Source organism: Microtus oregoni, unplaced genomic scaffold, assembly GCF_018167655.1.
Source record: "Microtus oregoni isolate MIOR12 unplaced genomic scaffold, Mior012 000037F_ref0000500, whole genome shotgun sequence".
Taxonomy (NCBI): domain Eukaryota; kingdom Metazoa; phylum Chordata; class Mammalia; order Rodentia; family Cricetidae; genus Microtus; species Microtus oregoni.
This window is the reverse complement of record NW_024543096.1, coordinates 8,966,590-8,993,685: the sequence shown is the minus strand read 5'-3', so window position 1 is coordinate 8,993,685 and position 27,096 is coordinate 8,966,590. Positions and strand designations below refer to the sequence as shown.

At 45.5% G+C, this 27,096-nt stretch overlaps 1 protein-coding gene across 6 annotated transcripts in view; it reads left to right on the top strand.

Moving 5' to 3' along the window:
• Positions 1-27,096, top strand: part of Cacnb4 (calcium voltage-gated channel auxiliary subunit beta 4) — a 259,482-nt gene that overhangs the window by 214,228 nt on the left and 18,158 nt on the right. For 5 of the 6 annotated variants that reach the window (XM_041631399.1, XM_041631400.1, XM_041631401.1 and 2 more), the window contains 9 exons: positions 993-1,115; positions 4,353-4,483; positions 6,904-6,980; positions 8,331-8,350; positions 8,572-8,652; positions 9,621-9,679; positions 18,320-18,429; positions 21,825-21,976; positions 23,970-24,065. In XM_041631399.1, coding sequence (XP_041487333.1) covers positions 993-1,115; positions 4,353-4,483; positions 6,904-6,980; positions 8,331-8,350; positions 8,572-8,652; positions 9,621-9,679; positions 18,320-18,429; positions 21,825-21,976; positions 23,970-24,065 — 849 coding nt within the window. Of the gene's footprint in view, positions 1-992; positions 1,116-4,352; positions 4,484-6,903; positions 6,981-8,330; positions 8,351-8,571; positions 8,653-9,620; positions 9,680-18,319; positions 18,430-21,824; positions 21,977-23,969; positions 24,066-27,096 lie in introns of those variants that run through there. The other variant, XM_041631404.1, reaches the window with a different exon arrangement.

The window sequence follows — 27,096 nt, the reverse complement described above, 5'->3', positions numbered from 1 at the left end:
TGCACCTGCTCAGGAACACTTTGCCAATGGGAGTTTATATACAAGCTTTAAAACCAACTGTTAGAAGCTAGGAGATATGACGGGTGAAGAGCCTGCTTGTTAGGCTTAACTCTCATTGGCCCCTTGGGCCTGGCAAGACAAGAGATTCAGCTACAAAAGATCTATGGTTTTCCAATCTGAAGCTCTTTAAAAAAAAAAAAAATCTTGTTTTCTACCCCTCCTCAAGTTTTTAATACCCAGCATACATTTCCTAGCATGTGTAGACCTGTTCGTGTATGTGCGTGTGTGTGTGCGTGTGTGTATGTGTGTACCTATGAGTGTACACATGCATGTTTATGTGCATGTGTGTGCAGGTCAGAGGTTAATGTGTTTTCCTAACCACTCTCCAGCTTAATATTTGAGACAGGGCTCTTACTGAAAGTGGAGTTCACCATCTGGGTAGACTGGCTGGCTAACCTCTGGTTCCTGCCTCTCTAGCTCTGAGATTAAAGATGCACACCCTTGTACCCAGCTTTGTCACAGATGCTGGGGATCTGAATTCAGTACCTTGTTCTTGTGCAGCAAGCACTTCATCCACTGAGCTGACTTCCTAGCGTTTCCCCGTCCCCCAGGGTGCATGTCCCGTATCTCAGTTGGGACAGTCTCTGTTACCGTTTAAATAGATAGTTGGTAAGAGCGGAGAACAAAGCCGACAGCCCCCACCCCTGTCCCTCTGTCCCTAGTCCTGTAGGAGCTAGTTCTATATTGGGGAGGTTGGAAATTGCTACAGAAGAAGGGAAATGGCTGGGCTGTGAGGAATGAGTCATTCCCAGAGTCATCACTGCAGATATCTGGATGTGGCCCATGATTATAAAACCTAGCGGAGATCCCTCTTTGGAAAGTGATTCCCTCATTGTCTGGAACCATCGCTCATCCTGCGACATGTCTCAATATGACAGATGCTCCTCTCTCCTCCTCTCTCCTCCCTCCTCCTTCCGCACTGCTGCCTCCAGTCCAAACCTGTAGCATTTGCCGTGAAAACGAACGTGAGCTACTGCGGCGCCCTGGATGAGGATGTGCCCGTTCCCAGCACAGCCATCTCCTTTGACGCCAAGGACTTTCTTCACATCAAAGAGGTAAATGTAGGACACACTGCACCCCTTCATCTGCCAAAGAGCTACGGCTGGGAATCGGCCTGAGCCAAACACACAGGAGAGGAGACCCAAGGAGCTCCCAGTGTGGGGCCTCAGCTAATGCCCTGGGCCTCTCCGTCATATCACCTCGCTGAGATTTAGAAGCTGAGATCATCACCTGCATTGCCACGCACTTCCAACACGGGGGCTTACTTAGTGTTTGAAATAATGCAGTGGATTTTAGGTTTTGCATCTCTCTCTCTCTCTCTCTCTCTCTCTCTCTCTCTGTTTCTGTCTCTCTGTCTCCGTCTCTCTGTCTCTCTCTGTGTCTGTCTCTCTCTCTCTCTTTCTCTCTCATATGCTACACTGCAGGTACACCTGAAGGACTACAGACCCATGGATCTATGGGTATAACTTAGGAAAGCGTGAGTTTCATAGCATAACAGTATCTAGGAGGGCCTTTTTACAGAGGGGTATTACCATGATAGACACTGTGAACTGTGGTCTTGACATTGTTGAAGTTAAGAAAAGGACAGAGAACTCTAGGAAACAGTGAACAGTGTAAAGGGGACTTGGGACCACACATATAGAAAGGTATGAAAATGAAATCATAACGCCAGAAGCTTGAGTTTGTGGTCAGCCTAGGTAGAGTGGAGTTCTGTTTGGTACCCAGCACTGTGCTCTGCGCTGGAGGATGAGACGGCGATGCTATGGACGAGGAACTCAAGTCGAGAGGCAGGGTGGATAGTATTGACGATTTCTGGATGGAATGATAAATTCTACTATTTTTTTTTAAAGTGGACAGGAAGTTCAGAGAGAGGGAGGGCAGCATCAGTATGGAGGAAGAGTCCAAACTGGGCACAGAGTGGCATCAGGGAAGGGACATCCTGCAGCACTGCAGAATGGCCAGAGGGCAGTAGTGAAACAGAACAGAGTCTAGGTCAGCGATTCAAGAAACATCGCTTTTCTATCAGCCGTGCTGGGGTTGGAATTCAGGCCTTCTGCACACTGGGCAAACGCTACAGCTGAGCTCTTATCTCCCACCCAAAGGGCTGGATTTTAAAAGGAGCATCTTGAGCCAGAGCAAGAAGACTGGTCTTGCCAGTGGGCTGGAAAGTAATTTGGGATAAATCAGACATGTGACCATCCTTGTATGGGGAGTGGGAGCTGTGATGGGCAAAGAATTGGGGGGTCTAATGTGGGGGGGTCTCACTCCACTATGTATAGTGGAGAAAGTGAGGGGGCAGAAATAAGGATGGAGGTTAGCTTCTCAAAGTTACAGGAAATAGCGTCAGCCTCTAGATTCAGCTTTTGAAACAGAAATGGCAGAAAAAGGGCCAGGTGTTGCAGCAATGGACGAGAGGAAGGACTCAGCCTGCTACAGAAAAGTGCCCTTCCTTTGTGTGTGGCCCCTTCGAGCTGCTCTGAGAATTCTTTGATGTGTCTTGCTGATAGCTGTTGGGTCTGTGAGCTGTTGAGCAAGGGATTTTCCTTCCGTCTGGCAGCTCCTATTTCTTCCACAGTGTAGCTACTGATCCGGTCATCGTGTGTGGCTCAGAGCCTCTTGTTTTCAAATCTTGCAGGTCAAATAAAAAACAACATGGAATGAGAATATGCTAATCACTTCAGGGAAAGCAAAACAGGCAAGATTGGAACCGTGCTAAGGGGGCCTTTCTAAAGCTGGCTCAACCCCTGGGATGCCAGCCACATGGAAGGGCACGCTTCTGTAGCAGGCCGAGTCCTTCCTCTTGTGCCGTCTCTCAGGAAGCAGCGCATGTTCTGTTTTCTCAGTAATATAAAAGGTTAAAGGTCAAGAAAAGCCACGGTTGTGCCTGTTCCGAAGCCAAACAGGGAGGGCTGAAGCTGGTGACTTTGCACAGCGCCTGGCTCCCCGATGGCCAGAGAACTGTCACTTGCATGGAGTCAGAAGCTCAGTGTTCTTTATCTGTTTCTGAGAACCACAGTAAACCCTTTTGGGAAGTCGCATTAACATCTTAGGCAGCCCTTCAGGTCACTGGGGTCCCACTTAACAAATTAATGTCCCAGTGGGCTGACTTAATTTCAGGAAATAACTGAAACCCCAGGAAACCCTGACTCATGGTCTGTGCTGTCCCCGCCACAGTAAAATGTACGCACCGAAAGAGTCCAAAAAGGGCCCTCTTGCCTTTTCCTAATTACAAAATAAACAGGCTTGTTATTTCAGGTGTGTTATCCTGAGTTAAAGACAGGAAACTAAGACCCAGATTGTTCGAGGCGTTCTATCACATCAACTCGTGTTCCCTTCAGCTCCGTCTCTTGATTGGCACAAAGCCTGGCTTCTTTCTGCAGGAGCTCTGTGCAGAAAGGGCTGAGTCCTGCCATGTCGCTTGCGTTTGAATATGAGATTGGTACTTAGAACTATTCAAGTTACTCAGAATTTCGTGCTGTGATGATTCAACCCACCTTTCACTCTGCCTTGTCATTGTGTCATTGTTAGAGTTATGTAAATTCCACTTTCCTCTGAGCTAAGAACGCCTCCTAGAGTTGGTATGTGTTGTATAACACGCACACACACCACACACACACACACACCACACACACACACACCACACACACACACACCACACACACACACCACACACACACACACCACACACACACACACACCACACACATACTACACACACATACGCCACACACCACACACACGCACACACACACACACACACACACACACACACACAGAAAAGAGTTTCTCATCAACACTGATAAGGATCACGGAGGGGCCTTTGTACTCTTTCCTGGGAGGTTTAAACAACATGATTTCTATCTATTTTCTAGAAATTACAGTAGGAAGATTTCCTTGAGGCCCCAGCAGACCATTAACTGCCAACCTAGTTTTGCTGGTCCCCTGAGTAAGACCATGCTGACTAGAGTGAACCACAGCCATGCTCTCGAGTGTTTGTGACTATTCTCACAGTAGGGCAGCAGAATCCGTGAGTTATGTATGGCAGAGACCGTATGTACCAGCTGGGCCATTACAAATAAAACCCCTGAAGAATCCTCCTTTAGTCTGTGGGCTGAAAACACTGCCCACAAAATGCAAAAGCAAGGGTGTTGGTTGTCTCTGCACTGTATGTACGATGTGGCATTGCAGACCAGACGAATAGCATTGGAGCCCTCGGCTTCCCTGGAATTAGCTGCTGAAACGTGAGGGTAACTGAATTACTATTGATAGCAGCTTTCCTCTCTGCATTCCAGAAATATAACAACGATTGGTGGATAGGAAGGCTGGTCAAAGAGGGCTGCGAGATTGGCTTCATCCCAAGTCCGCTGCGGCTGGAGAACATACGCATTCAGCAAGAGCAGAAAAGGGGCCGATTTCATGGCGGGTAACATCTGTCTTCTCCATGAGCCGGCCTTCCCTCCCTCCGTCCCTCCGTCCCTCCATCCCTCCCTCCCTCCCTCCATCCCTCCGTCCCTCCCTCCCTCCCTTCTCCCTTCTTTTTCTCCCTCCCTCCCTCTCACCCTATTTCATTCCCTCTTTCCCTCCTTCTCTCTATCCCTCCCTCCCCTCTCTTTTCCTCCTTCTTTCCCTCTTTCCCTCCCTCTTTCATTCCCTCTCTCTCTCTCTCCCTCTTTTCCTCCCTCCCTCCTCCCTTTTTCTCCCTTCCTTCCCTCCCTCACTCTCTCTCCCTCCATCTTTCTTCTCTCCCTTTCTCCTTCCTTGCTTCTTTTGTGTGTGTGTGGGGGGGGGGGGGAAATTGGGTAATATTTTCAAGTTTCTCATTAAAAACTGGCTGAAGCAGTTTGTTCTTTTATCTCACCTTCTGTTTTTCACTGGCTTTTCTGTTATCTCAGAAATGTGTTCTTCGAGACTCTCTTTGTCTTCAGACCAATGAAAACCTTCTGCACACAGGCTCTCCTTGAGGAGGACATAAACGTGTCCACTGTGTTCTGAACCCCAGCAACTCAGAAATCCACATAAACTCCACAGTGGAAGCTGCTTCCTGTGGGCTTAGCAATCCCATTTCTGAACCCCAGTTTTCTTCTGGGAGGGTTACCCGGGGCCTCCCTTCTCAGGACAGCTCAGGTAGCAACTGACATGATCGAGAGTTGTGGTTTTGTTGTTTCCCCTGTCAAAACCTCTGTCCAGTGGGCCCAGAAGGTGAAGGTGTGTGGACAGTCCTGGGGACACTTTTCTCTGCTTGGCTTCCTGCGCCATGTTCTTCTGTTGACACCGTGCTGGGGATTTGCAATGCACCAGCCTCTGTGGTCAAAGGAAACAGCACACAGGCTTCAGAATGCAAGGGGCAGGTTGCAGGAGGGTGAGCAGAGCTTAGGAGAAGTCCTGGCTGCACTGGGTCTCACTGGAGCTTCCCGAAGCACTGGTTTCATATGCATTCCACGTTTTCAAAAGTCTTCCAATAGAGCAAGTTCTGCTACTGTTACCATTGCTTTGAGACAGTCTTGCTATGTAGTCTAGGCTTGTCCTTGGTGAGGCAGCTCTGCACCAGCCCCGCACCCTAGTGTGGATCACAACTGTGACCATCCTGTTTAGCTGAAGCAGTTCTTCTGATTCAACCTTGCTTTTCAATTAATTTTTGTATTTAAGAAACCGGTGTGTTATTTAAGTCTTCCTCTCCTGCTATCCTAATGAAAAGCTTTCAGTAGTCATGGCAACTCTTGGAAGCACAGTTCACCTCCCTTCTAATGATTAATCTTCTGTTTAGATGTTTTATTATTAACCCTCTGGTGCCCTTTGCGCTAGACATTTCGTCCTCCATGCTTCTTAGCACAGCTGGCTCTTCCCTGGCGCCTTTGCAGCTGCCTCCTCCTACGGGGACCCCTCTTCCTCCTTGGCTGTTACCAGATCGCTCCATCTCTTTCAGGTTCTTGCTACACAGTTCCCGTGAGCCCTTCCTTCCCTGCACTAGTTTAAGTGGTACCCACTCCAGGCTCACCCCTTCCTCACATTTTCCATCTCTTTCCAACTTAACTGTTTCTATTACACTTACTACTCTAGGAAATTAGATATTTACCTCTTTCTCTAGTTTAGCCTTGATTATCTCCTGCTGGAATGTGGCTCACTAACAATCTCCCACCATTGTTGCTGTTATTAATACATGCATATATACATACATACATCTATAAATACACACACACACACACACATAAAGTTTGCTTCGAGGCACAAGAAACAATAAAACCAATGGTTCATTCATAGAGGTTCTTTTGTCATGCTTCTGTCTGTAAGGTATCCATAATGTCTATGTCCATAGACAGGGAAAACCAACACTCAAGATGTATCGCGATGTGTTCCACAGCCAATAAGTGACTGAACTGTTCATCACTGGCCTATGAACATATGTGAATCATGACTGATAGCTCTTACTGTTGGCACTAGGAACAGTTGGTGGACCACTGCCCCTAACCCGCCCCCAGTTAAACTTTTAAAGAGATGTTCTTGGGGTCCTCTTGCTTGTTCTAAACTGTCTAGCCTCTGACTGGTACTTCAATACTTGGTCTTAAGTAAACACATAGCTCAAAGAGCATCCTCACCAGAGGTCCTTCTGCTCAATTTTTGTATGAATAACCGGAAAAGAGAATTTGCAAAGTGTTTCCAGGTCTCGATGAGATCTCCGCTTCCTCTGAGGTCAGAGAAAGCATTAGAGCAGATTCTTGAAGCTCTTCTATCAGGTCTTAGGATGCTTTGAATTATTTAGTAGAAGGCCAAAGAACACCTTGGATTCCCAGTTTCTGTTTTCAGAGGATCTAGGGCAAGAGTCTTAAATTTGTTTCCATGTTCTAGGAAATCGAGTGGAAACTCTTCCTCCAGTCTCGGAGAAATGGTGTCAGGGACGTTTCGAGCGACCCCCACAACAACAGGTGAGCAGTCTTGCTATACCAAGCATTGGAGCACATAAGCCAACATTCTTACTGGTTTGGGAATAAAGGCTTGATTGAAAATGTAAGGCTTCTTTTATTTAAGATTTCCTTGCTCATTTGAATTCTAGTTTGACTTGAAGTGTACTAATGATACAAAAACTCAAGTCATCAGTATAATTTTGAAAAATCTCATTCACCCCCTATACCCACTACTTCTTCATGTATAAACCAACCTCAAGTCCATTATTCTACTCAGGAACTCAAAGTACTTCAAGATTGTGAGGCCCGTAGGTATAAAAGCTCATGGATTGTTACAACAATGTTCTGTATGTACATGAAATTTTAGCCCATGTTGGGACCAGGTCGTACATACTGGGGGGGGCATATAGCCCCCCTGCAGCCAAGATTACCTTGTCTCTATTATTGGGCATTAGGCAGTTCCAGTTGAGTCCCAGAATGGATGCAATGAAGACACAGGGTATCTCAATAAAGCCTCCATGTGTCTTTGGATATAATGAAGGTGTTCTCCTAGAAAGTTCTCTCCCATGGCATTTTCTGACTCCTGAGAGCTAATTTCACTCTTGCCAGGAACTGAGGCTGTATGAGAGCCTCAGATATCGCCAGCTCAGACGGCAGGTCAAGGCTCTGCCATTCATGTCAACGCTGGGTTGATGCTGGGACAGTTCTGGGGACTTGGTCCTTGTCTGTGAGGATTCATGCTGACCTCCAGGACTGAGAACCAACCTGTCCCTCTAGGTGACCCCATGTAGACAGGACCTAATGCTTGGATGACAGCAAAGCCACCTTCATGGGCTGTGGACTAGGTTCTGCCCTCTGTATGTTTGCTGGACACTGGGGCATTACAACAGCTTTTCACTCTTCCAGCTGGAGAAATACCTGAAGATCTGCCATAGTACCTCATGATTCACCAAATGCACAAATATAGAACAATAGCAACAACGATCAATAATGTCTGAGGTGGTAGTAATTTTGCTCACATTGTATTGTTTCTTTTTATTACATTTCCTTTAGACAACTTGCCCTCCACTTCATGTGTGCCACCCATAGTTAATGGTTAGCTAATAATCTCAAGTATTGTTTGAGTTCCTGTGCCAGCCTTTCACAGGAAATTGCAATGCCAGGTCATTGGTGCAGGGAAGAAGCGGTCCATATCTCATGTTCTCACAAGAAGCAATGTCCATGATGAAGTGGCAGGGCAGTGATCTGCTGAGTGGGTGCCAGGCAAGCGCGGAGGACAGTTACAGGGTACCTTCTCCCAGCTTTTAAGCTCATGTGCTGTCATTTGCAGAGATTGCATATTTTGATGTGGTTCTCATTGTTGTCTTTTAGCAAAACAGAAGCAGAAAGTGGTAAGTTGTGTTTCCTTTTCTAAACTCCTGCTAAGGTTCCTATTCCGTACATGCCTGCGATGCTCCATGTCCGTGGCCCACATACCTCTTGAGGGATGGGCCTCCTCGGTGGGGACCCTTAGGCATCACTTACTGTTCAGCCTGAGAATTCTGGATGTTGTGGCTGTCGAGGAGAGAGGCCCGGTCTCACCTTCTCACTCGTATTGACACGTCTTTTTCAGACGGAGCACATCCCTCCCTACGATGTTGTGCCGTCCATGCGCCCGGTGGTGTTAGTGGGGCCATCCCTGAAAGGTTATGAGGTACAAGTTATCCGTTACTCTCCTTTTCTTGACCAAGAACCCTGGGGACCCTCCTTCGGAATCTGACCCCTCCCAGGTCTGTTTACAGATAGGAAGCGGTAGAAGGCAGCGCACAGAAGGTGAAGGCAGGTGGTGGTGGAAAACCAGTAGAAACTAGATTAAACTCTAGAGAGCAATTAGACATTGCTGTGTAATAAAGAGGAGTGAAGGTTGTGTTGCATGACATCTCAGATTTTGCTATTCTCACTTTGTGTTTGAATGGATAAAACAGGTGGGGTGTGATCTCTAAATCTGAAGCAGGGCATCCTTCAGACCAACTGACACCCCCCCCCCCCCAGCTAGTATGATGTCTGGAGGAAAGAGGTATTTAGTAAACACCTGTTGAATGAGCTAAAAACGTTCCTGGGGCAGTTCTAAAATTCTCATCTCTCTTTCTCGCTCTAAGATGGAAACGTCAGGTGATGAGCAGGAAACTTATGTACAAAAAAACTTAAGTCTCAAATAGGGAGAATTCCCAAGACGCTCAGGCTGGGGTAGCTGAGCCCAGAGCTGACACTGAGACCGCCAGCTACCCATCACTAGAGACAAGCATAGTCCCTCCATGTGAAGATGCCCAGCCCTCTTGTGCATAGCCAGTTTCTGGTCTCCTTGGGCAGATGGGCATCCTAAGGGACGTAGGAGGAGGGTTTGTTTGCCTGGGGTCCCGGTGAAAACTATAAATTTGTTCTTCAGCACCTTGGAGAAGAACCATGGGAGACATTAGCAACTATGTTTGATTATCTTGAAAATCAGCCCTGGAGAACATCTGTAGCTGGCCCCTGGAGATGCCTGGATGTGATGGGGTTTCTCCTCAGTCACTGTGCCCTTCCCTTCCACCTCTCTCACCGTTGACTTCTCTCTCTGTCTCTCTCTCCCTTTCTCTCTCTCCATGTGTTTGCCTCATTCTTTTTTTCCTCACCTCTGCGAAGGTAACAGACATGATGCAGAAAGCCCTCTTTGATTTCCTGAAGCACAGGTTTGATGGGAGGTGAGACATATAGATGTTTTTGTATTTTGATTTTTCTTTAACTGTAAAAGTGTGATATATTGATGTGTGGATCTGTTTCCAACGGTTACAGAAGTCCAGTGGTTGAACTGAATTCAGTGTTCCAGGAGAGTGTTCACTGAAACAGCTATGAAAATACGAAGTATTGCATGAGGCCCCCGGGGACAAACAAAAGGAAATTAATCCATTTGTTGGGTGTAATGTATGTTTGTCTTTATTTTCTCGCTTACTAGTGAGTTCATACCGAACTGGTTTTCAGAAATTGGTTGAAAATGTCAATTTCTGATAAATACGATGGCTCACTGATCATGCTGGCTAGTGTCTGAGAATTGCCCGTGTGTGTGATTTGAATGTCTAAATAACAAAGTGCTTTGCAAGCATGAAATGCTGGAAACAACCTTCAGCAAATAAATAAATTTCCTTAAGAGAGAAATGCAATCTTCGCTTTGCCATAGCCTTCCTGAGTGACAACTGAAGGACACTGTATTTATTTGGGTGCTATTTTCAAAAATACAACCTTGTGGTTTTTATAGGTATGTTTTCCATGTACCCCCTATAAGCTATCATCAATATGGCCAAGCCCTCAGACAAGTTTATGTTTCAGTTTTGTGGAAAATATCTAGAATTTCTAGGTCTTCTAGAAAAGTGCTAAAAAAAAATCTGTATTGACTCAACGATGAAAGTGTGATTGTTCACAGTGTGGAGTGTGTTCTGTGTAGAAACAACCACCCAGACAAGCTGAAGATTCATCAGAAGCAAGCTTACATAGAATACATTGAGAAACCCGGGCAATGCATCCAGGTTATCACTTCACACTGAATAATTCATTTTAAAAATGTTTAAATGCTTTTAAATAGATTTTAGAGTTTAATTTTAAGAAAAGGCAAGCACAAATTGTGTGTATATAAAACTTAAGCCCAAGTATCTATAATTTCATACAAGTACTTTTTGGTGTTTATAATTTGTCAAAAGAAAAGCCTTCTGTGTCGTCATATGAAAATAATCACTGGTTTCTAAAGCTAGACACAGTGTAAAGAAGCTGAGGGGATGGGGAAATAGCGCAGAGAGTAAGAGTGCTTGTTGTACGTACAAACATAAATCGCCGAGTTCAAATACCCAGCACTCACATGAAGCATAGCGTTGCCTCTCCCTTAGTGCTGTGTAGAGACGAGAGCATCACTAGGGCTTGCTGGCTTCCGGTTTCTGAAAGGCATTGTCTCAAATGAATGCAGTGGAGAGGGATAGAGCAGGAGTCCTAATGTCTTCCAACGTGGACACCAGCCCCCCCCCCCCACTGAAGACTAGGGAATTCGTGTTCTAAAAATGCATTGCAACAAAACAGCTGAACCTGGACTCTAACTTAACGGTCGTGGTCTAGTCCTGTTCTGTGGTGTTCTGGGTCATAACCCTGACCCACAAGTGCCTCTGGAGGGAAGGCAGCTAACACGAGTGGTCTGTTGTTCTTGTTGCATTTACACAGTTCCTTCAGCTCTGCATAGATCATTGGTTCTAACCCGGGGTGCCTGTTGTGTTAAGGGTGGCGGGCTGTGTCCCGCCACCCGGCTAGCTTTACCCGAAATAATTACACGGAAACTGTATTCTTTTAAACACCGCTTGGCCCATTTCTATCTAGCCTCTTCTAGGCTAATTCTCGCACCTGGACTAGCCCATTTCTAATTATCTGCTGTAGCCCACGAGGTGGCTTACCAGGGAGATTCTAGCCTACATCCATCCTTGGTAGGAGCTTCATCGCGTGTGCCTCAGAGAGCAGAGCTATCCCTGTGTCCGCCCAGGAGAGGGGAGCATGGCGTCTCTCTGAGGCGTCTGCTCCCGAGAGGAGAGCTGTCGAGTCTCTGAGCTCACTTCCTCTTCCTCCCAGCATTCTGTTCTGTTTACTCCTCCCACCTATGTTTTAACCAATAAAATGGGCCAAGGCAGTTTATTTATTGCTTAACCAATGAAATCAACAGATTGATATGACACTCCCACATCAGGTGCCTTCACTGGAAGCTGTCCTGAGCAGTGCCCCCTCCTCGAGTTCCATCACCGTCTTTGATCTGAGCAGATCCTGCCCCGCAGGTCAGCCTACCCTTGTGTTAGGTTGTTCTGTTTCCAGGTGACATTCCTGTGAACAATGTTGCTGAAGGTTGAAAGCACCGATGACAATGAAGAAAGGAACACAGAGGGTTGGGCAAAGGGAAAGAGGAATGGCTGAAAGACAGGCTTCAGGAGAGCAGACTGATGTCTGTAACCCCAAGGCCGTGGAAGATGACGCTCATTGAGTTACAGCACAGAGCTGTCAGGAGTCAAGTAGAATTATCTGTTCCATTCACCGAATCTACACTATTGAAGCTTCTTTCAAGTTAAAGATACAATTAAAATTCCAATGTCAAGTTTTCATGGGGTCTGATGATGGCAGAGAGGCTGGGGGAGGGAGGGGACCCAGTAGCAGCTCAAATACAACTGGAGACAGAGGCAGTCCTGGAGAAGTCGGAAGCGTAGAAGTCCTGGAGAGAAGTAGGTAACAAAGATGGGAGTGGTAGAGGGATGAGCGAGAGTGCTACAGAAAAGCCAAGGGAGCCCACTGGTGAGCAACTGCGGACAGTTGGGTAAGGCTGAAGTTGGCCCGGAGCGTCTCACAGATGCTTACGCGTCTTCTGTGTGGGGAATATTGTGCTTTGAGCTGTGACAATCTGCTGCGTCGTGTTTTTACCAATTAATAAAAGGAGGGAAAACAGCACATAGTCTTTAGCTGAAATTGGCCAAGAGAACAATTACACCGAAGGCTGACTCAGTGGACCAGCAGCAACAGCACCTTCAAATGGAAGCCTGTTCGGGATTTCTTCCACTGTGACTGCGGTAGGGGAGACATCGTCGTCAGGAGAATGGCTCATGCTTTCCAGAAAGATCCAAGAAGAAATCCGTGTGTTGAGAGGCTTTTTAATCCAGTGCTGCTTTTCAGATCCCAATTCAAAATTAATTCGGTGGAGTAGATGAAACCCATCTGTTTGACTTTACCGGAAACAAAAGCTCGGATGGCTTTTCCTTTTGACTCCTTAGAAATAGGAGTCACTTTAGACCTATTCCTTACCCCGTTTGTTTGAGTCTAACTGTTGCACTTGTGTGTGTGTGTGTGGGGGGGGGGGGGAGTAGTACTATGTAGCTCCCGAGGATCTCTCGTATATGTCAGTGTGGGCTTGATTCCTGTCAGTGGATTATGGAACCAGTAAGCCTGGCAGTCTGCTCCAGTGGCATTCAGCCTGCAGGAGACACAGTGGGAACCAAGTGTCTCTATCCATAACACAGACACCCCCCTGGGGGCTGGATGGTCCACCACTGTCTGGCTGTGGAACGGCCTCACCAGCTGCAGTCTGCTGGCTTACACCACACATTTCCAGTCCCCCCCAAAATTAGTCATCTAGGCTTTCAGTTTTTTTTTTTTAATTTCTTTTTATTAGCATAGATTCACGGTACACAGCACTGGGGTTCCTAAAGGCAGCCTTGAGCTTTTCTGACTACCGAGTAGCTCTGTAGCGTCATGTCGTGTCCTATGTGGAGCCTACAGGGATGGGGTGCTAAAATAAGGGGACTCTGGCTCAAGGAATATGTAATCTAAAACAAACAAGCAAAACAAAACAACCCCAAATTGTCAAGTGGAAAAGAATTTGAAAGAGAAGTTAAGCATTCAACTTAGGGAGGTGCTGAAATTTAGAACTGAATTATTAAGGAAAGGAAACAATGTCAGTTGATGACATCACAGAGCAGCCCCACCACGTCAGTATGAAAACTGTTTGCCACAACAGTTCACAAATGGAGAAGAGAAACTTCTACCTCAGAACCAATCTGTCTTTCCTCTCGGCCCCTCCCACGATTCTCTCTTCTAGAGCTGGCCTCAAACACTGCAGATAATAGAACATTTGTGTGCCACCTTGAATGCTTAAATTAATAGATTTGATTACGTCGAATCTTACTGCCTTCCCCAAAGGTTCCTGCTATATATATAAGGCTCACCAACTCTGGGACAAGACAGTCCTTGCCGGTTGACGCTAACTTCTGCAGATAAGATATGACGAAACTTCCTCACGCGTCTCTGGATTTTCAACAGCTGCTTTCCTTGATATTTACACACACACATACACACACACACGCACACACACACAATCACACACGTATATTTGTGTGTGTAGCACCATGACCAAGGCAATATTCATTTATGTATGTGTGTATGTATGTATATATGTATGTGTGTGTGTGTGTGTGTGTGTGTGTGTGTGTATGTATTTTTGAGGCACGGTCTCATTACGTAGCCTTGGATAGCCTGGAAGTAGCTATGTAGACCAGGCTTGTGTCAATCTTCCAGACAACTACCTGCCTCTGTCTCCTTAGTGCAGGGATTGAAGGTGTATACAGCCACATCTAGCCATCTAGGGCAACTTCTATAGAAGGAAGGGTTTATTTGGGGCTTACCCTTCTAGAGGGCTAAGAATCCATTATGACCATGAAGGGAAGCAATGTGACAAGCAGGCATGGTGGCTGGAGCTGGAAGCGGAGAGCTGAGGGCTCACATCTTAAACCATAAGCAGGAAACAGAAAGAGTGGAACCGGGAATGCCATGTGACTTTTGAAACCTCAGAATTGGCCTTGCAGTGATGTACTTCCTCCAGGAAGGTTACACCTCCCAAGCCTCTCCAAGCAGTGACTCCAACTAGGGACCAAGTATTTAAATGTCTGAGAATATGGGGGACATTTAAACCACCATAAATTCTAAGAACAGTCATTTAAGAAATCAGTTTTATGTAGTGCCTTCTTTGCCCTTAGCACTAATACTCTGAGATAGTGAGGACAAATCTATCCCCACTTTATTGATTAGGGGATGGAAGCTCAAAAATGCTATAATTTTGTCCTTGAGCATGGAAATCAAAAGAAAGCTAGAGGGGACCCTGGGGTCTTCCTGTGCCTTCCTTCCTGTTCGTCCTGCTTTGGAACACTGTGCCCGTCAGCACTAGAAATTTAAAAATATGTATTATGCTGATTTGGGCTTCTTACTAATTAGCCAGAATAGAAATAGATCTTCCTGCTGTTACATTAGCAACATGGGAATACTAATTTCTTTTGAATGGGTGTCACAACTGAAAGAACTATCTTCCCATAGAATATCTGTATAGAAAGGCAGATGACGTGGTTCTGCAGATAGAGGCACCTGCCACCAAGCCTGGTGTCCTTAGTTCTATCTCTGGGCCTCACATGGTGAGTGGAGAGAGTGGACTCCTACAAGATGTCCTCTGACCTCCACTAGCACACTGGCACACGCATGCCTACTGCCCCTCCTGTGTAAATGAAAATGTAAAAACAAAAATTCAGAAAACTAATAATGTCACCAACTCAGATGAATTCTAAAGGAGAAACATGTAGACTTGGTGAATTTAGGGACTGCTTTTTGGGTTTTAGGGACGCTAGCTGCTACACCCTGACTTCAGGGGAACTAGACTCCTGCTGCCCAGTAACTGCTGGCACTGCCTAGATGGGGTTGCCAAGGGAACACTTGGGGAATGGTACCAAGATGCATGGCAGATGAGGAAAGCAAAGAATCTGGAGACATACATAGTTTAAAAGCATAATCAATTAGGAGACACTCGATGGTGAGTACAGTCCCTTTGCTGAGGGAGCTTGTACTTCAAAAGAAAGAAATCAAGGTCTTAACCGCTGAGCCATCTCTCCCAAAGGTCCTGAGTTCAATTCCCAGCAACCACATGGTGGCTCACAACCATCTGTAATGAGGTCTGGTGCCCTCTTCTGGCCTGTAGGAATACACGCAGACAGAATATTGTATACATAATAAATAAATAAATATTTAAAAAAAAAAGAAAGAAATCAAGGTCTGGTATCCACCTTTGGTAAAAGTAACCCTTCCGGCAGAAGAAAGCCGTCTCATCTTTACAGACTGACTTCTAGAGCCGGAGTCAGCCCTTTCTGGACTATACTCCATGCGTGTGTATTTTTGCTAACAGACAACATATGCTATCAATGGAGTCTTTTATTGGAAAATAAAACGAGAAAAGGAGCATTTTGCCGCCCTCGGCATTTTTTCTGTTTTTAACATTCAAAGCAGCTTCTTCTGTGTATGTTTAACACTGGTTGTATTTGAATGGCTGTGTGAAAGTGATTTTATAACCCAGGGGAAATGTTTGTTGATGATTTCTTCAAAATTTAAGAACCAGGAATTACTATTTGGCTTATGAAGAGCTAGGAAATTCTGGCACGGCAGAAATAATTTTTCTGGAAAGTTGACTCCTGTCCTTCTTTGAGCCGGCCCACTTGTCTATAGTTCTATACCTGGGTTGTTCTGAAATATGACAGTATGTTTCCATCCAGATGCTCCATTCTTTAACAAACAAGAAGCCCAGAGCCCCAACTAAACAGATCTCGTTCTGTGAGGAAAGATTGCGGCCCAGAAGACACTGCATCTCAGAGCTCCCTGAGCGAGGCATGGCAGCTAACGCCTGTCATCCCAGCGCTCAGGATGCTAAGGCCAAAGGCCTGAGGGCTGCTGCAAGCTTGTGGCCAGCCTGGGCTGCAGAATGAGACTGTCAAGAAAAAGGAGAAGAAGAAGGAGGAGGAAGAGGGGAAAAAAGAAGGAGAAGAAGGAGGAGGAGGAAGAAGAAGGAGAAGAGGAGAAGGAGAAAAGCTGCAGTGGAAAACTCAGACATGGGGCTCTCTTGTTTTAAACCTGGTCTGAACCTGCACCATGCTCTCAGCAGGGCCAGAGTTGTAAGCCTACACCTGGTGGCTTAGCTCATCTTAGAGATTTGTTGTACTGGGAAACAAAAACTGAACTGAAATAGAATTGTCCAGCCACGTAACTAAGCCTCTTCCTGTGTTCAAGGCCTCCCAGACCATCATTGCCTGGAATAGACCAGTGGATTTTCTCTGTGTCTCAGTTTCCTTCTTGGTAAAATATAGAAGTTCTTACACCAGTGTTTTCTGATGTCATCTAGCTGTCGGAGTGTCCTTTTTTGCCTTCACTTTCTTTTTTCTGTTAAAAAAACGATGAATTCATGAGGGAGCCCCATGTAGAGGACAGAAATGTGGAGGGCCACTCGTGTTCGCACTCACAGTGAGTGGTTCCTGGGCTATCTCTGCACAGCACTCACAGTGAGTGGTTCCTGGGCTATCTCTGCACTGCTTTAGAGTCTATGCAAGGTAATTTAAGGCTGCCTCAAACAGTCATCAAGTCATACAGATTCAAAACGTTAAAACATTGCAGTGTTCCAAGCACCTGCAGCTTACAAATGCAGCAGCCCAGGCCAGCCCCAGTTGGCTTCAGCATCCTGCTGGAGCTTCTGCACACCCTGTTGCTCTAAAGACCTTAGGTCCTATAGTGGTACCTATGTTTCTAGTATAAGGGGGCCTGAGACAGGAGGATGATGAAGTCAAAGTTTTCCAGCTACACATAGTAAGACCATGCTTAATTTTTTTGTTGTTGTTTTCAAGCACTTATGAAAAGGACAATTTTGGGTTCTCCCCAAAGCTCCTAGTACCTGCATCTCCAGACAGTATTAAAATGTCCTGAAACAGGAGTGAGAGGGCTTGAAATTAAATACACTCTTCCTGCTGTGCTCTAACCCCAAAGGAGTTTGACCCTGGAGGAGAAAAAGTCTACTCTGAGCATAAAGGGAAGTGATGCGCCCCTTTCTGAACACATCAAGCTATGTGGATGAGGGTAGGGAAGGCCCATGGATCTCTGTAAGTGGCCTAGGCGGACCAGCTTTGAATTCTACAGATAATAACTAGGAACTGAGCCGTCTCCGTTAAAAATTATTTTAAAGTCTACGTCCTTTCATTTGAGAATACATAATTCCAGTTGATTCCTTCACTCCACACAAAGTCTATGCTCTCTTGTTCTGTGATTGTAAAGCGAGTTCTACCTCACCACACGCCAGTCTCATGTGCCCACTGACTTCTGCTATTGGGCTGACGAGTGTTCACCAGATGTGGTCAGATCCTGTGCAAACCATGTGAAGCTCCTGGGCCTGCAAAGAAAGAAACCGTATTTCTCACCTCCTTGCTCGCAAAGCTCCTCTTGGACCCGTGGAGAAATGCTCCATGTGTCAGGGATTAGCAACAGAGCCAAGAAACGCAACGTAGCGACCAACTGGTACATTTTTTTCTGTGATCAAATGAAGCTTTCCCCCCTTTGGCCAGCAGTGCCGGGGTGGAGCTGTTGTGGGCCTTGAAGGTTTTGTTCAAGAGCAAAGCCGCTGTGAATTTGGAAGAAACTGTAAAGCAATTTCCTAGAAAGAGCATGGCTAATTCATGTTTTGATTCCCTCCTGGGGTGGTGTGTGTTTTAAAGGCAACTTGGCCGGGCAGGCCATAATGGAGGGAGGACATTTCCACTGGAGTGGTTTTCGGCTCAAGAGCCAAAGCCGTCATTTGCCATCATCCGCCCTGTTTGTGTTTTCATATGAGCCAGAGCCTGTTCAAATTCCTTGTGGCCGATGATGACTGTACAGTGCTTTCTCTGTAGTGTGTAAAATGGCTATTGAGCACTGTGGCTATAAATCACTCAGGGAGCACATAACATTTTTTACTAGCTTGTTCTGTTCTGTGTTCCTCTTCCTAGGATATCAATAACAAGAGTGACAGCTGACATTTCTCTTGCTAAGAGGTCTGTCCTCAACAATCCCAGCAAAAGAGCAATCATTGAACGCTCCAACACCAGATCCAGCTTAGGTAAGATGCGCTCCTGCAGGCATGAGGTGTATATGTGGGGAATGTCTTATCCAGCTTGGGTGCTGTCCTGTATGGAGACATGTTGGGTATCTGTAGAGAGAGCCAGCCAATGGACAGGAGAGGGGCGAGTCTTGTAGCAGCTAGATCCCCCCTCTCAGTTCTGATCTATTAGCTATGCTGTAGTCTGGTGGGAAAAAGGCCTTCTCAGGATCTTCTGTTCAGTTGCTGCTGAATCATAGGAAACCACCCATTTCCTTTTCCCCAAATGTCACAATAAGGCTTCTGTCAGAGCTGACACACAGCTGGCATGAAAGGAAATGAGATGTTGAGAAGAGCATGGTATGATGTATTTGTGTGTACCTGTGTACCCAGAACCGCCATCCCTTTCAGTAGAAATGTTGACCGTCAGGATGAACGTGCAGGGAACCTAAACCTGTCTTTTCTGGGTGCTTTTGGAAAGCCTGTTAAATTCCTTCCATAAGGGAGAATAAAAGGTTGTAGGTGAGTTGGGGTGTGAATAGAAGTGAGTTACTTTGGGAAATATTGCCTGGGGAAAAAGTAGTAACCGTTTTGGAAGCTGAGTGAAGGAATGCATACCTGTAATCTCAGCACACGGGAGGAGAGTCAAGAGGATCAGGAGTTCAAGGCCAGCCTGGACTACCTAAGAGCTTGTCTCAACTTCAGAGTCAACTCAGGCATAAGGAGCATCACCAGTCCCAAAGATGCTGAAACTATGTTAGAATGTTCACTAAGGGCTTCTGACACGGGAGTTTCTGACTGTCCCAGCTTTGCCTGCCTGTAGCAGATTTATGAAGAAGCTTCCATTAGAGCCTCCTGAGAACCTGTCTGAGTAGCCAAGATTGTTGGTTTTCTTGAAGAAAATATACTAGGTAGATAAAAATGCCTTTGACTTCCTTGTGCCTATAATTTGCTTATTATGCTCTCTGTACATATTTTCTAAGCCCTGGGCTCACCCTGCTGTGTGATCCAGCCTTGCCCGATCTCCCCAAGCTCCACCGCTGCTTATGCTGCAGTGCCACAGGCCAAAGGCCTTGCGTTGTTTCAGCAGTAGGTATGAACCAACACGCCAGCTCATTGCTGCTGCAGAGTAAACAAAACCCAGGAATTTCTGAGTTACCTGAACCGAGACGAAGAATGAGTGTCCTGTGGGTTCCAGTCCTGGGGCAGTCCAGTTTGTGTTGCTTCCTTTTAGTTCCTTGGGAAAAATCGCTAAATGCTATTTTACATTATTTTATAATAACACGTGAGACTCGAAACTAAAACGGTAAATGATATAAGCTTGTTCCATCATAGTTCTGCCTAGAAACTCCTTTAAAACTGTGGCAGTCCACAGCACCAATAGAGTTCCTACTCCCACCCCACCCCCACCCCCATTCCTTCTGCTAAACTGGCTGCAGGAAAAACTGACTTTATTTTCAAATGCCCTTATTGAGAAAAATTTCTTTTTAAACTGTTTCTGACATGCTAGAAAAAAAGTGAATGTATGCTTATGATTACTAACAAATGCAGTCTATTACTTCATAAGAATTTGGCAAGGATTTCCTTAAATAGATATCCTGAAAGCTGGCCACTGGAAAAATTAATCTGAAGCCTTTCAGGACATTGGTGTTTTATAATGTGAAGGCGATGTGTGTTTTGACTCTTTGAATTCATATTTTTTTAAAAGATGTGCGTGTGTGTGTGCGTGTGTGTGTGTGCGTGCGTGCGTGCGTGTGTGTGTGTGTGTGTGTGCACTCTCATGTATGGGTGCCTAAGGAGGCCAGTGAGGTTGTCTTGCCCCCTGGAGCTGGGATACAGGTGGTTATGAACTGTCTAATGTGGATGCTAGGACCAAGCTTGGTCCTCTGGAAGGGCAGCAAGTGCCTTAACTATTTGGCCATTTCTCTCTCCTCCACATTCATACTTTTTAATGTAGATCATGCATTTAAATGTCAGTGATTCTCTGAGAACTGAGAAACTTTTGTTTTTATGCAAAGTCTTCTATTAGTAGAATCTAATTCAGATTTGGGGCATGACACACTACATCAGCTGATTACTGAAGTATATAAAGGATTTTTTGCTGGTTTTTTTTTTTTTTGAGACAGTATCAATACAGAATGCAGTCTGGGCTGAAACTCTCTGTGTTTCCCATGATGACCTTGAAGTCATGATCCTTCTGCCTTGGTGTCCCAAGTATTGGGATTCCAGGTATGCGCCACCATGTCCCACTTAAAGTCCTTTTAAATTTCAGAAAAACATGTACTTTGGTCATGTGTTTCAACATTCTCTCTCTCTCTCTCTCTCTCTCTCTCTCTCTCTCTCGCGCGCGCACACACACACACACACACACACACACACACACACACACACCAGAAGGAGAGTTTGTAAGCCACGCACAGGAGCACACACGTGTCCTCACAGTACTTGGGAGGTGAAAGCAAGAGGTTCACAACCAGCTTGGGCTACATAGCAAGGCTCTGTCCCAGAATAAATTAAAGCAACTGCATTGCTTCAGACACTTGAAAAGAACTAGCATTTTTATCTGCCCAATGTAGAAGACGCGGCTATGAGTCATCTGACTATCACATCCGGCCAGCTAGGTTGAGTCAAGATGGAGTACAGCATGTCAACATGATCTGTGCGTGTGTGTGAGCGAGAGTCTGTTATACTCATGTGTGTTATACTTATGGTAAATATCCCTTAGACAACTCCACAGTCTCTAAAGCTTAAATTGAGCTAGACTTGGAATTTTCTGGTTGTCTGAGGACACTCACAATTAGTGAGGATACAAAGGTGTGTGTATCAGTCAAATCAATACAGTTTTCAGGTGTTTTTTTTTTTCTTCCAAAACACAGTCTACAGGATGTTAAAATATAAACTATTGACAGAAATACTCAATGTCACTTTCAGTGGCTCTAATGTGTTTGCTAAATGCCGTTCTGATTAAAAGCAACCTCAAAATGGAACAACCGTGGCTATATAAATATCACCATGCTAGGCTGGGTGTACGAAGCAAGCCAAGAGAGCTGGCTTAAGTTCTTATGCCAATTGTTTTATTCTATGCACAATTTAATCTTTAGAAAAGAGTTTTAAAAAGAACAGACATTGTGTGGTGCACACCTTTAATCCTAGCACTTGGGAGCCAGAGGCAGACAGACCTTTGTGAGTCAGAAGCCAGTCTGTTGCCATAACAAGTTCCAGGATGGCCAGGGCTACATAATAGACTTTGTCTCAGAGAAACAAAAAAAAAAAAAAAAGATTTTGATAAACATGTCTATGAAAGTTCAGAGCCCTTTGTTCTACAGTACAGACACACACATTTGAGACCTTATACTATTTCTTTTTAATATAAATAATAATTATTGAGACTAACCATTGATTGTCTCCCCTTTTAGCGGAAGTACAGAGTGAAATTGAAAGAATTTTTGAATTGGCGAGGTCTTTGCAACTGGTTGTTCTTGACGCAGACACCATCAACCACCCAGCACAGCTTATCAAGACGTCCTTAGCCCCCATCGTTGTTCACGTGAAAGTCTCCTCTCCGAAGGTAAATCCTGCACTCCTGTCTATGGTTTAGAAGCTTCCTCCCTGAGGTTTGTTTGTGGGCAGAAAAATGTCTCCAGAGTCAGTTAATAGGTGCAATTTTAAAACAGTACTCAAGTTCTAGGGGCTTGAATCATCATCATCGCTGAGAAGCTCCTCCCTGCAGTCAGAGATGATAAAATCCAAATAAGAGCACAAAGACAGAAAACAAAAAGTGGACCCTGGCCTTTCGTAGGCTGTGCATTCCCTGTTGGCCAATTTCCTGTATAATATTGATTCTTGAGTCACCTACAGTCTCTGCCCAGTTGAGACAGGGAGGACATAGTCCAGAAAAATGCCTTCTGCAAGGTAAAAGATCACTGCATAAGCATCTCTCACAGAAACGCTGCAGCCCTCGTCGCTTGTGCATAGCTGGGTTCTTCAGGGAATATAGTGCTTTACTGGTTAAGCAGGAATGGTCACGTCAGCTACCAGAGTGACAAGAACAGAGGGAGATGGCCCAGACTGCACTCTTGATCTTGATGTCCTTTTAGTTTTACTTAGTTATTTTTTTAATCTCTCTCTCTCTCTCTCTCTCTCTCTCTCTGTGCGTGTGTGTGTGTGTGTGTGTGTGTGTGTGTGTGTGTGTGTGTACACTTGTGCGGTCACAGCATATATGTGGGGTCAGAGGACAACTTGTGGAAGTACGTTCTCCCCTCCCACCGTGTGGGCTCTCAGGACTGAACTCAGGTCACCAGGCTTGGTAGTGTTCATCTTTCCCCACTGAGCCCGCTCACCATCCTCCCTCTTGTTTTTAAATAGTGATGGTGTCCTAAAAATAGATATGAAATAGATACCCATGAGAAGCATTATCTGTCTATCTGCCTGTCTATCTGTTTTGCATCTGGGACCTCAATTTCCCCTCCCTCATCTCCTCCTGTCTCCTCCCCCAGCCTCCCCTCTACACCCCGCTAATCCTCCGAGAGACATCTTAACAGTTCTTTTCCAGCACCTCCTAGAATGTAGTTGGTTTGTCTAAATGCTTGCTTAACTCCCCACCCAAACCGTGGTCTTCTTCTGTGGTCAGAGAAAAGCCTAAAGAAGCTGTGGCCTGTTATAGTTCACAAGCTCTCAGCATCTTGGAGGGAACTACTCCTATACTGTAACTGTGGGACTCCCACCCGCCGCCGGATGACTCCGGGGTGTGATTAAAACACACTGGCCTTGCCTCAACCACTGGAAGTGTCCTTGACTCTAGCTGCTGGGGTACCAAGAATCCTTTGCAGCAAGGCTAAGGTCACCACTACCTCCACTGTCCCATTGCCGTGGTGTCTGGAAGTCCAGAGTCAGGGACTTGCGTGGACCTGTGCACTGAGGTATCAGAACTTCGTAAAGTAGCACGGTTGAAGTAGAGAGGGCCCCGCTTCAACCTAAACAAAACTAATGGCCAAAAGCAGCTATAGCTATGACCAAAGGCATAGATATCGTCTGTTTTATGTGTAACAGTGTTCCAACATAAATGTTTTACCTAGGTTTCCATGCCTGAAATAGTTTGATTAATATAAAATTAAACCAAATATCTTATTAGATATTGAAAAATATGACATACACAAGTGACTTTGATATTTATCTGACATGGAGGTAATGAACCAAAATATTACTGAACCAAATAACATCAAAATATTGACTCAACATAAACAAGGTCAGACCAGCCTTTTCTCTTTGAGAGGAAGTTCTGACATCTGAAAGAGACTTACAAGTCTAGGTGGGAAGTGAGGCTGTCTGTCACTAGGATCCCACAGGGAGCTAGGAGAGGATGGACATGCCCAGTCTACTCCAGGCCCACAGTGAGGTGGGCAGTGTCGCCATGGAGATTCTAAGTGTGTGATTGCTCACATTGTAGGGCCTCCTTACTAGTCCTCAGGGCTACATGCACTGTAGGAAACGATCCCGGTGTGTTTGGCATTCTTTCAACTCATTGACAATGAATGACTCGGGCTCCTGTTATCCTCTCTCAGGTTTTACAGCGGCTGATTAAGTCCAGAGGAAAGTCTCAGAGCAAACACTTGAATGTTCAACTGGTGGCAGCCGATAAACTGGCCCAGTGCCCTCCTGTAAGTAAAATCTTTTCTGTTTTAATGGCTGAAGGCTAGTTACAAGAGGGGCATTTTCCTTTCAATATCAGCCTGGTGGCTTTTATTCTACAGCAATGGTTCTCAACTTGTGTATTGTAACCCCTAGGGGGCTAGAATGACCCTTTCACAGGGGTCACCTAAGACCATGGGAAAACCGAGATATCTACATTATGATTCCTAACAGTGGAAAAGTACAGTTATGAAGTAGCCATGAAAATAAGTGTATGGCTGGTGGTCACCACAACATGAGGGACTGTATTGAAGGGTCGCATCAGGAAGGCTGAGAAGCACCGCTTCAGACATGGTGAAGGATTCTTGCCGTGAGCTGCTACTGTTCCATTGGGTGGGCTCAGGCTTCCGGGGCAGGATGGCATCTGCCTTGGCAGGAGAAATGAACTCAAAGTCTGAAACCCACTGTTCCCATTACTTCCTTGATTCCGTCGCCAGCGCTCGGGCGCCATGTCTAGTCATGGAACATTGTAAGAAAAGAGCAAAGTAAAATATGCCAGCTTGGCTTTGTTTCAGCTTTTCTGCCAGAAGATTCTGGTGGGCATGAAAAAATGTGAGGTGGAAGGTCAAAACTGGCTTGCATCTAGTGCATCTCCGTGTTTATAACAGATGGGGGTGGGGATCAATGGCGAGGTGTGAAAACTGTACGCTGCCTAGTGTCGTTGCTAGGAAACACCTGCAGGGTGAGAAGGTACACCTTGGTGGGCTGGGAAGGGTGGCTGTTCTCACAGGCTCTCGGGCCGTGGTGGTTAGTCATGTGTGCTTGGTCAATTGACTCATGATTTCTCTAAAAGAAATAACGTCTTTTTGGTTGCTTCACTAGATTTTTAAAAATATTTACATTAAATATATTGTATTAAGTATAGGATATAAATATGTTTATATTTTATTTATATTTATGCTCTGTGAAAGCATAGGATCCAATTCAAGTACTTAGAGAAGCAACACAGCTTGGCTATTCAAGCACAGACGAGTTAGATAAACCTGAGCAAGATGCCTGCTGAGCAAGGTTAGGGTAAAAAATTCAAGAAGCACGTGTGTGCGTATGTGGAAACATCCTTAGAACAGTGCCTGGCACGTGGCCTACGCTGTCCATCTAGTCTGCTGGCCTCCATCCGTCTTGGGGTCACTGTTTTATGGCACTTCCCTGTCATAGTGGGTTTGTAATAAATGTGAGCAGAGGGAGCGACAAGTGAATGAAAGGCTGGGCAGGCCTGAAAGGCAAGAACAATGATACATCCTTTCGTTAGATATGTAACAAGGGCCAGGGGGCTCCCTCGATGCTTTCTACAGATCGTCTGTAATCCTTGCTATGAGCTTGTAAAATACAGCCTAAGCCCCTCTTTATCACTGGGACAACTGAAGACAGAGCCCGTCAATGAGTTTGTTGAGATCATTCGGCACATTAAGATTAGGAGTGGATCTGTCTGACTTCAAAGCGGTTTCTTCTTCTCCCCAGCACAGCCTCCCTCCCCTATGCACAGCTATTAGGTTACCACCCACAGATAAATCCAGAGCTCTATGTTAAGACGTTTAAAGCCACATTGCCTACTAAGGAAGTTTCTTGCAGGGTGGAATGTTTGATTAAACACCGAGAAACTATAAAAGCATATGCCATCCGACCTCTGGCCCTGTAATGTTTCACGGTTGAAGAGAAATGATCTTTACTGGACAGCTACTAAAAGCCAGGAACTGTGCGATTCTTTCTGCTGTTTAGGACAATCTTAGAATGGTAGTTATGATTGGTATGGCATTTTAGGAAGCAGTCACTAAAAATGGAAATATAATTATAAGAGATTTATTGGGGGGAAACATTTGTTTTTAAGTCAATTTATTAACCCTTGGTTGAAATAATTTCTGGAGACAATAACTTATGTCCTATTAAAATTGAGGTATTTGAGCTGCTGAGGACATTCCTGAAGTTTCTAGAGTCAAAGTGTGGGCTTCAGCAGCCCTAGTAAGCAAGGTCCCACCGTGACCTATGCACAGTATGTCAACTGAAGGAACAAATAATGAAGCGAGGATCATGGTTCGATGTGGCCACACTGTGAGCAAGAGCAATGAGATCGGTGGGTCCCTATGAAGTCCACCTTCAGGGCGCTGGCCTACAGTGTAGGCTTCAATAAGGGGCACGAGTTCCTGGTCACGGTGTGGCCCTGCCCTTCATTGACACATCAGCTTCTCCATCTGTCCTACTATCTGTCACCTGTGAAAAGCCTCCACTCAGAGGACAAGCTCCTCCTCTGACACCTGGACTTCAGCCTTTTCCTCCACCAGCAAAAAAAAAAAAAAAAAAATCCCTGAGAAAATGCCAATCTCTTGGAGTCTGTTGTTTCAGGGGTCTGATAGCCCAAGAGAAGTGTCTCTTTGGCACGCCTTTCTTCAAGCCAGGAGGATTACAAGGGGTGTATGTTACCTATGGTGTATTGCTACCTCTGAGATAGGTGGGACCAAAAATAGATGCATTCACATACTTACATATAACAACACTGTGGTCCTGTCCCCAGGTTAGTAATCTCAACCTGCCAGGGTACTGGGGGGACAGCCCTCCTCTATTATATTAGCAGGACAGACACATCTGTTTTATTCTGAATAGCTGGTCAGATAGCCTGGCACTGTCAACAAGCAGTCTGAGAAAGTAGTTACCTTGTGCCTTTCTAACCATGTGATATTATGTTCATGGACTTTGTCATTCTGGGAAAGAATTGTGCATTCTATTTTGGCCCACGTGAAGAAAATTTCAGATGACAAAAACTAGGAGCAATTTAAAAATGTTTCTGCATTTATCCCTTTACTTCAAGACCGTAATTATCATCGTCACCCAGAGACTGGTTATCACTGTGGCATTTTAGTTCTGTTAGGAGAGGCTTCCTTGCCGTCTATGTTTCCAGTCTGCCAACTCAGCAGATTCTACTAGCAGGGTCTCATCCTGCAGTGATAGTACAGGCAGCGGGTTTTAGAAAGAGGCCTCTCAATGGACACTGAAGAAAACTTAACTTTC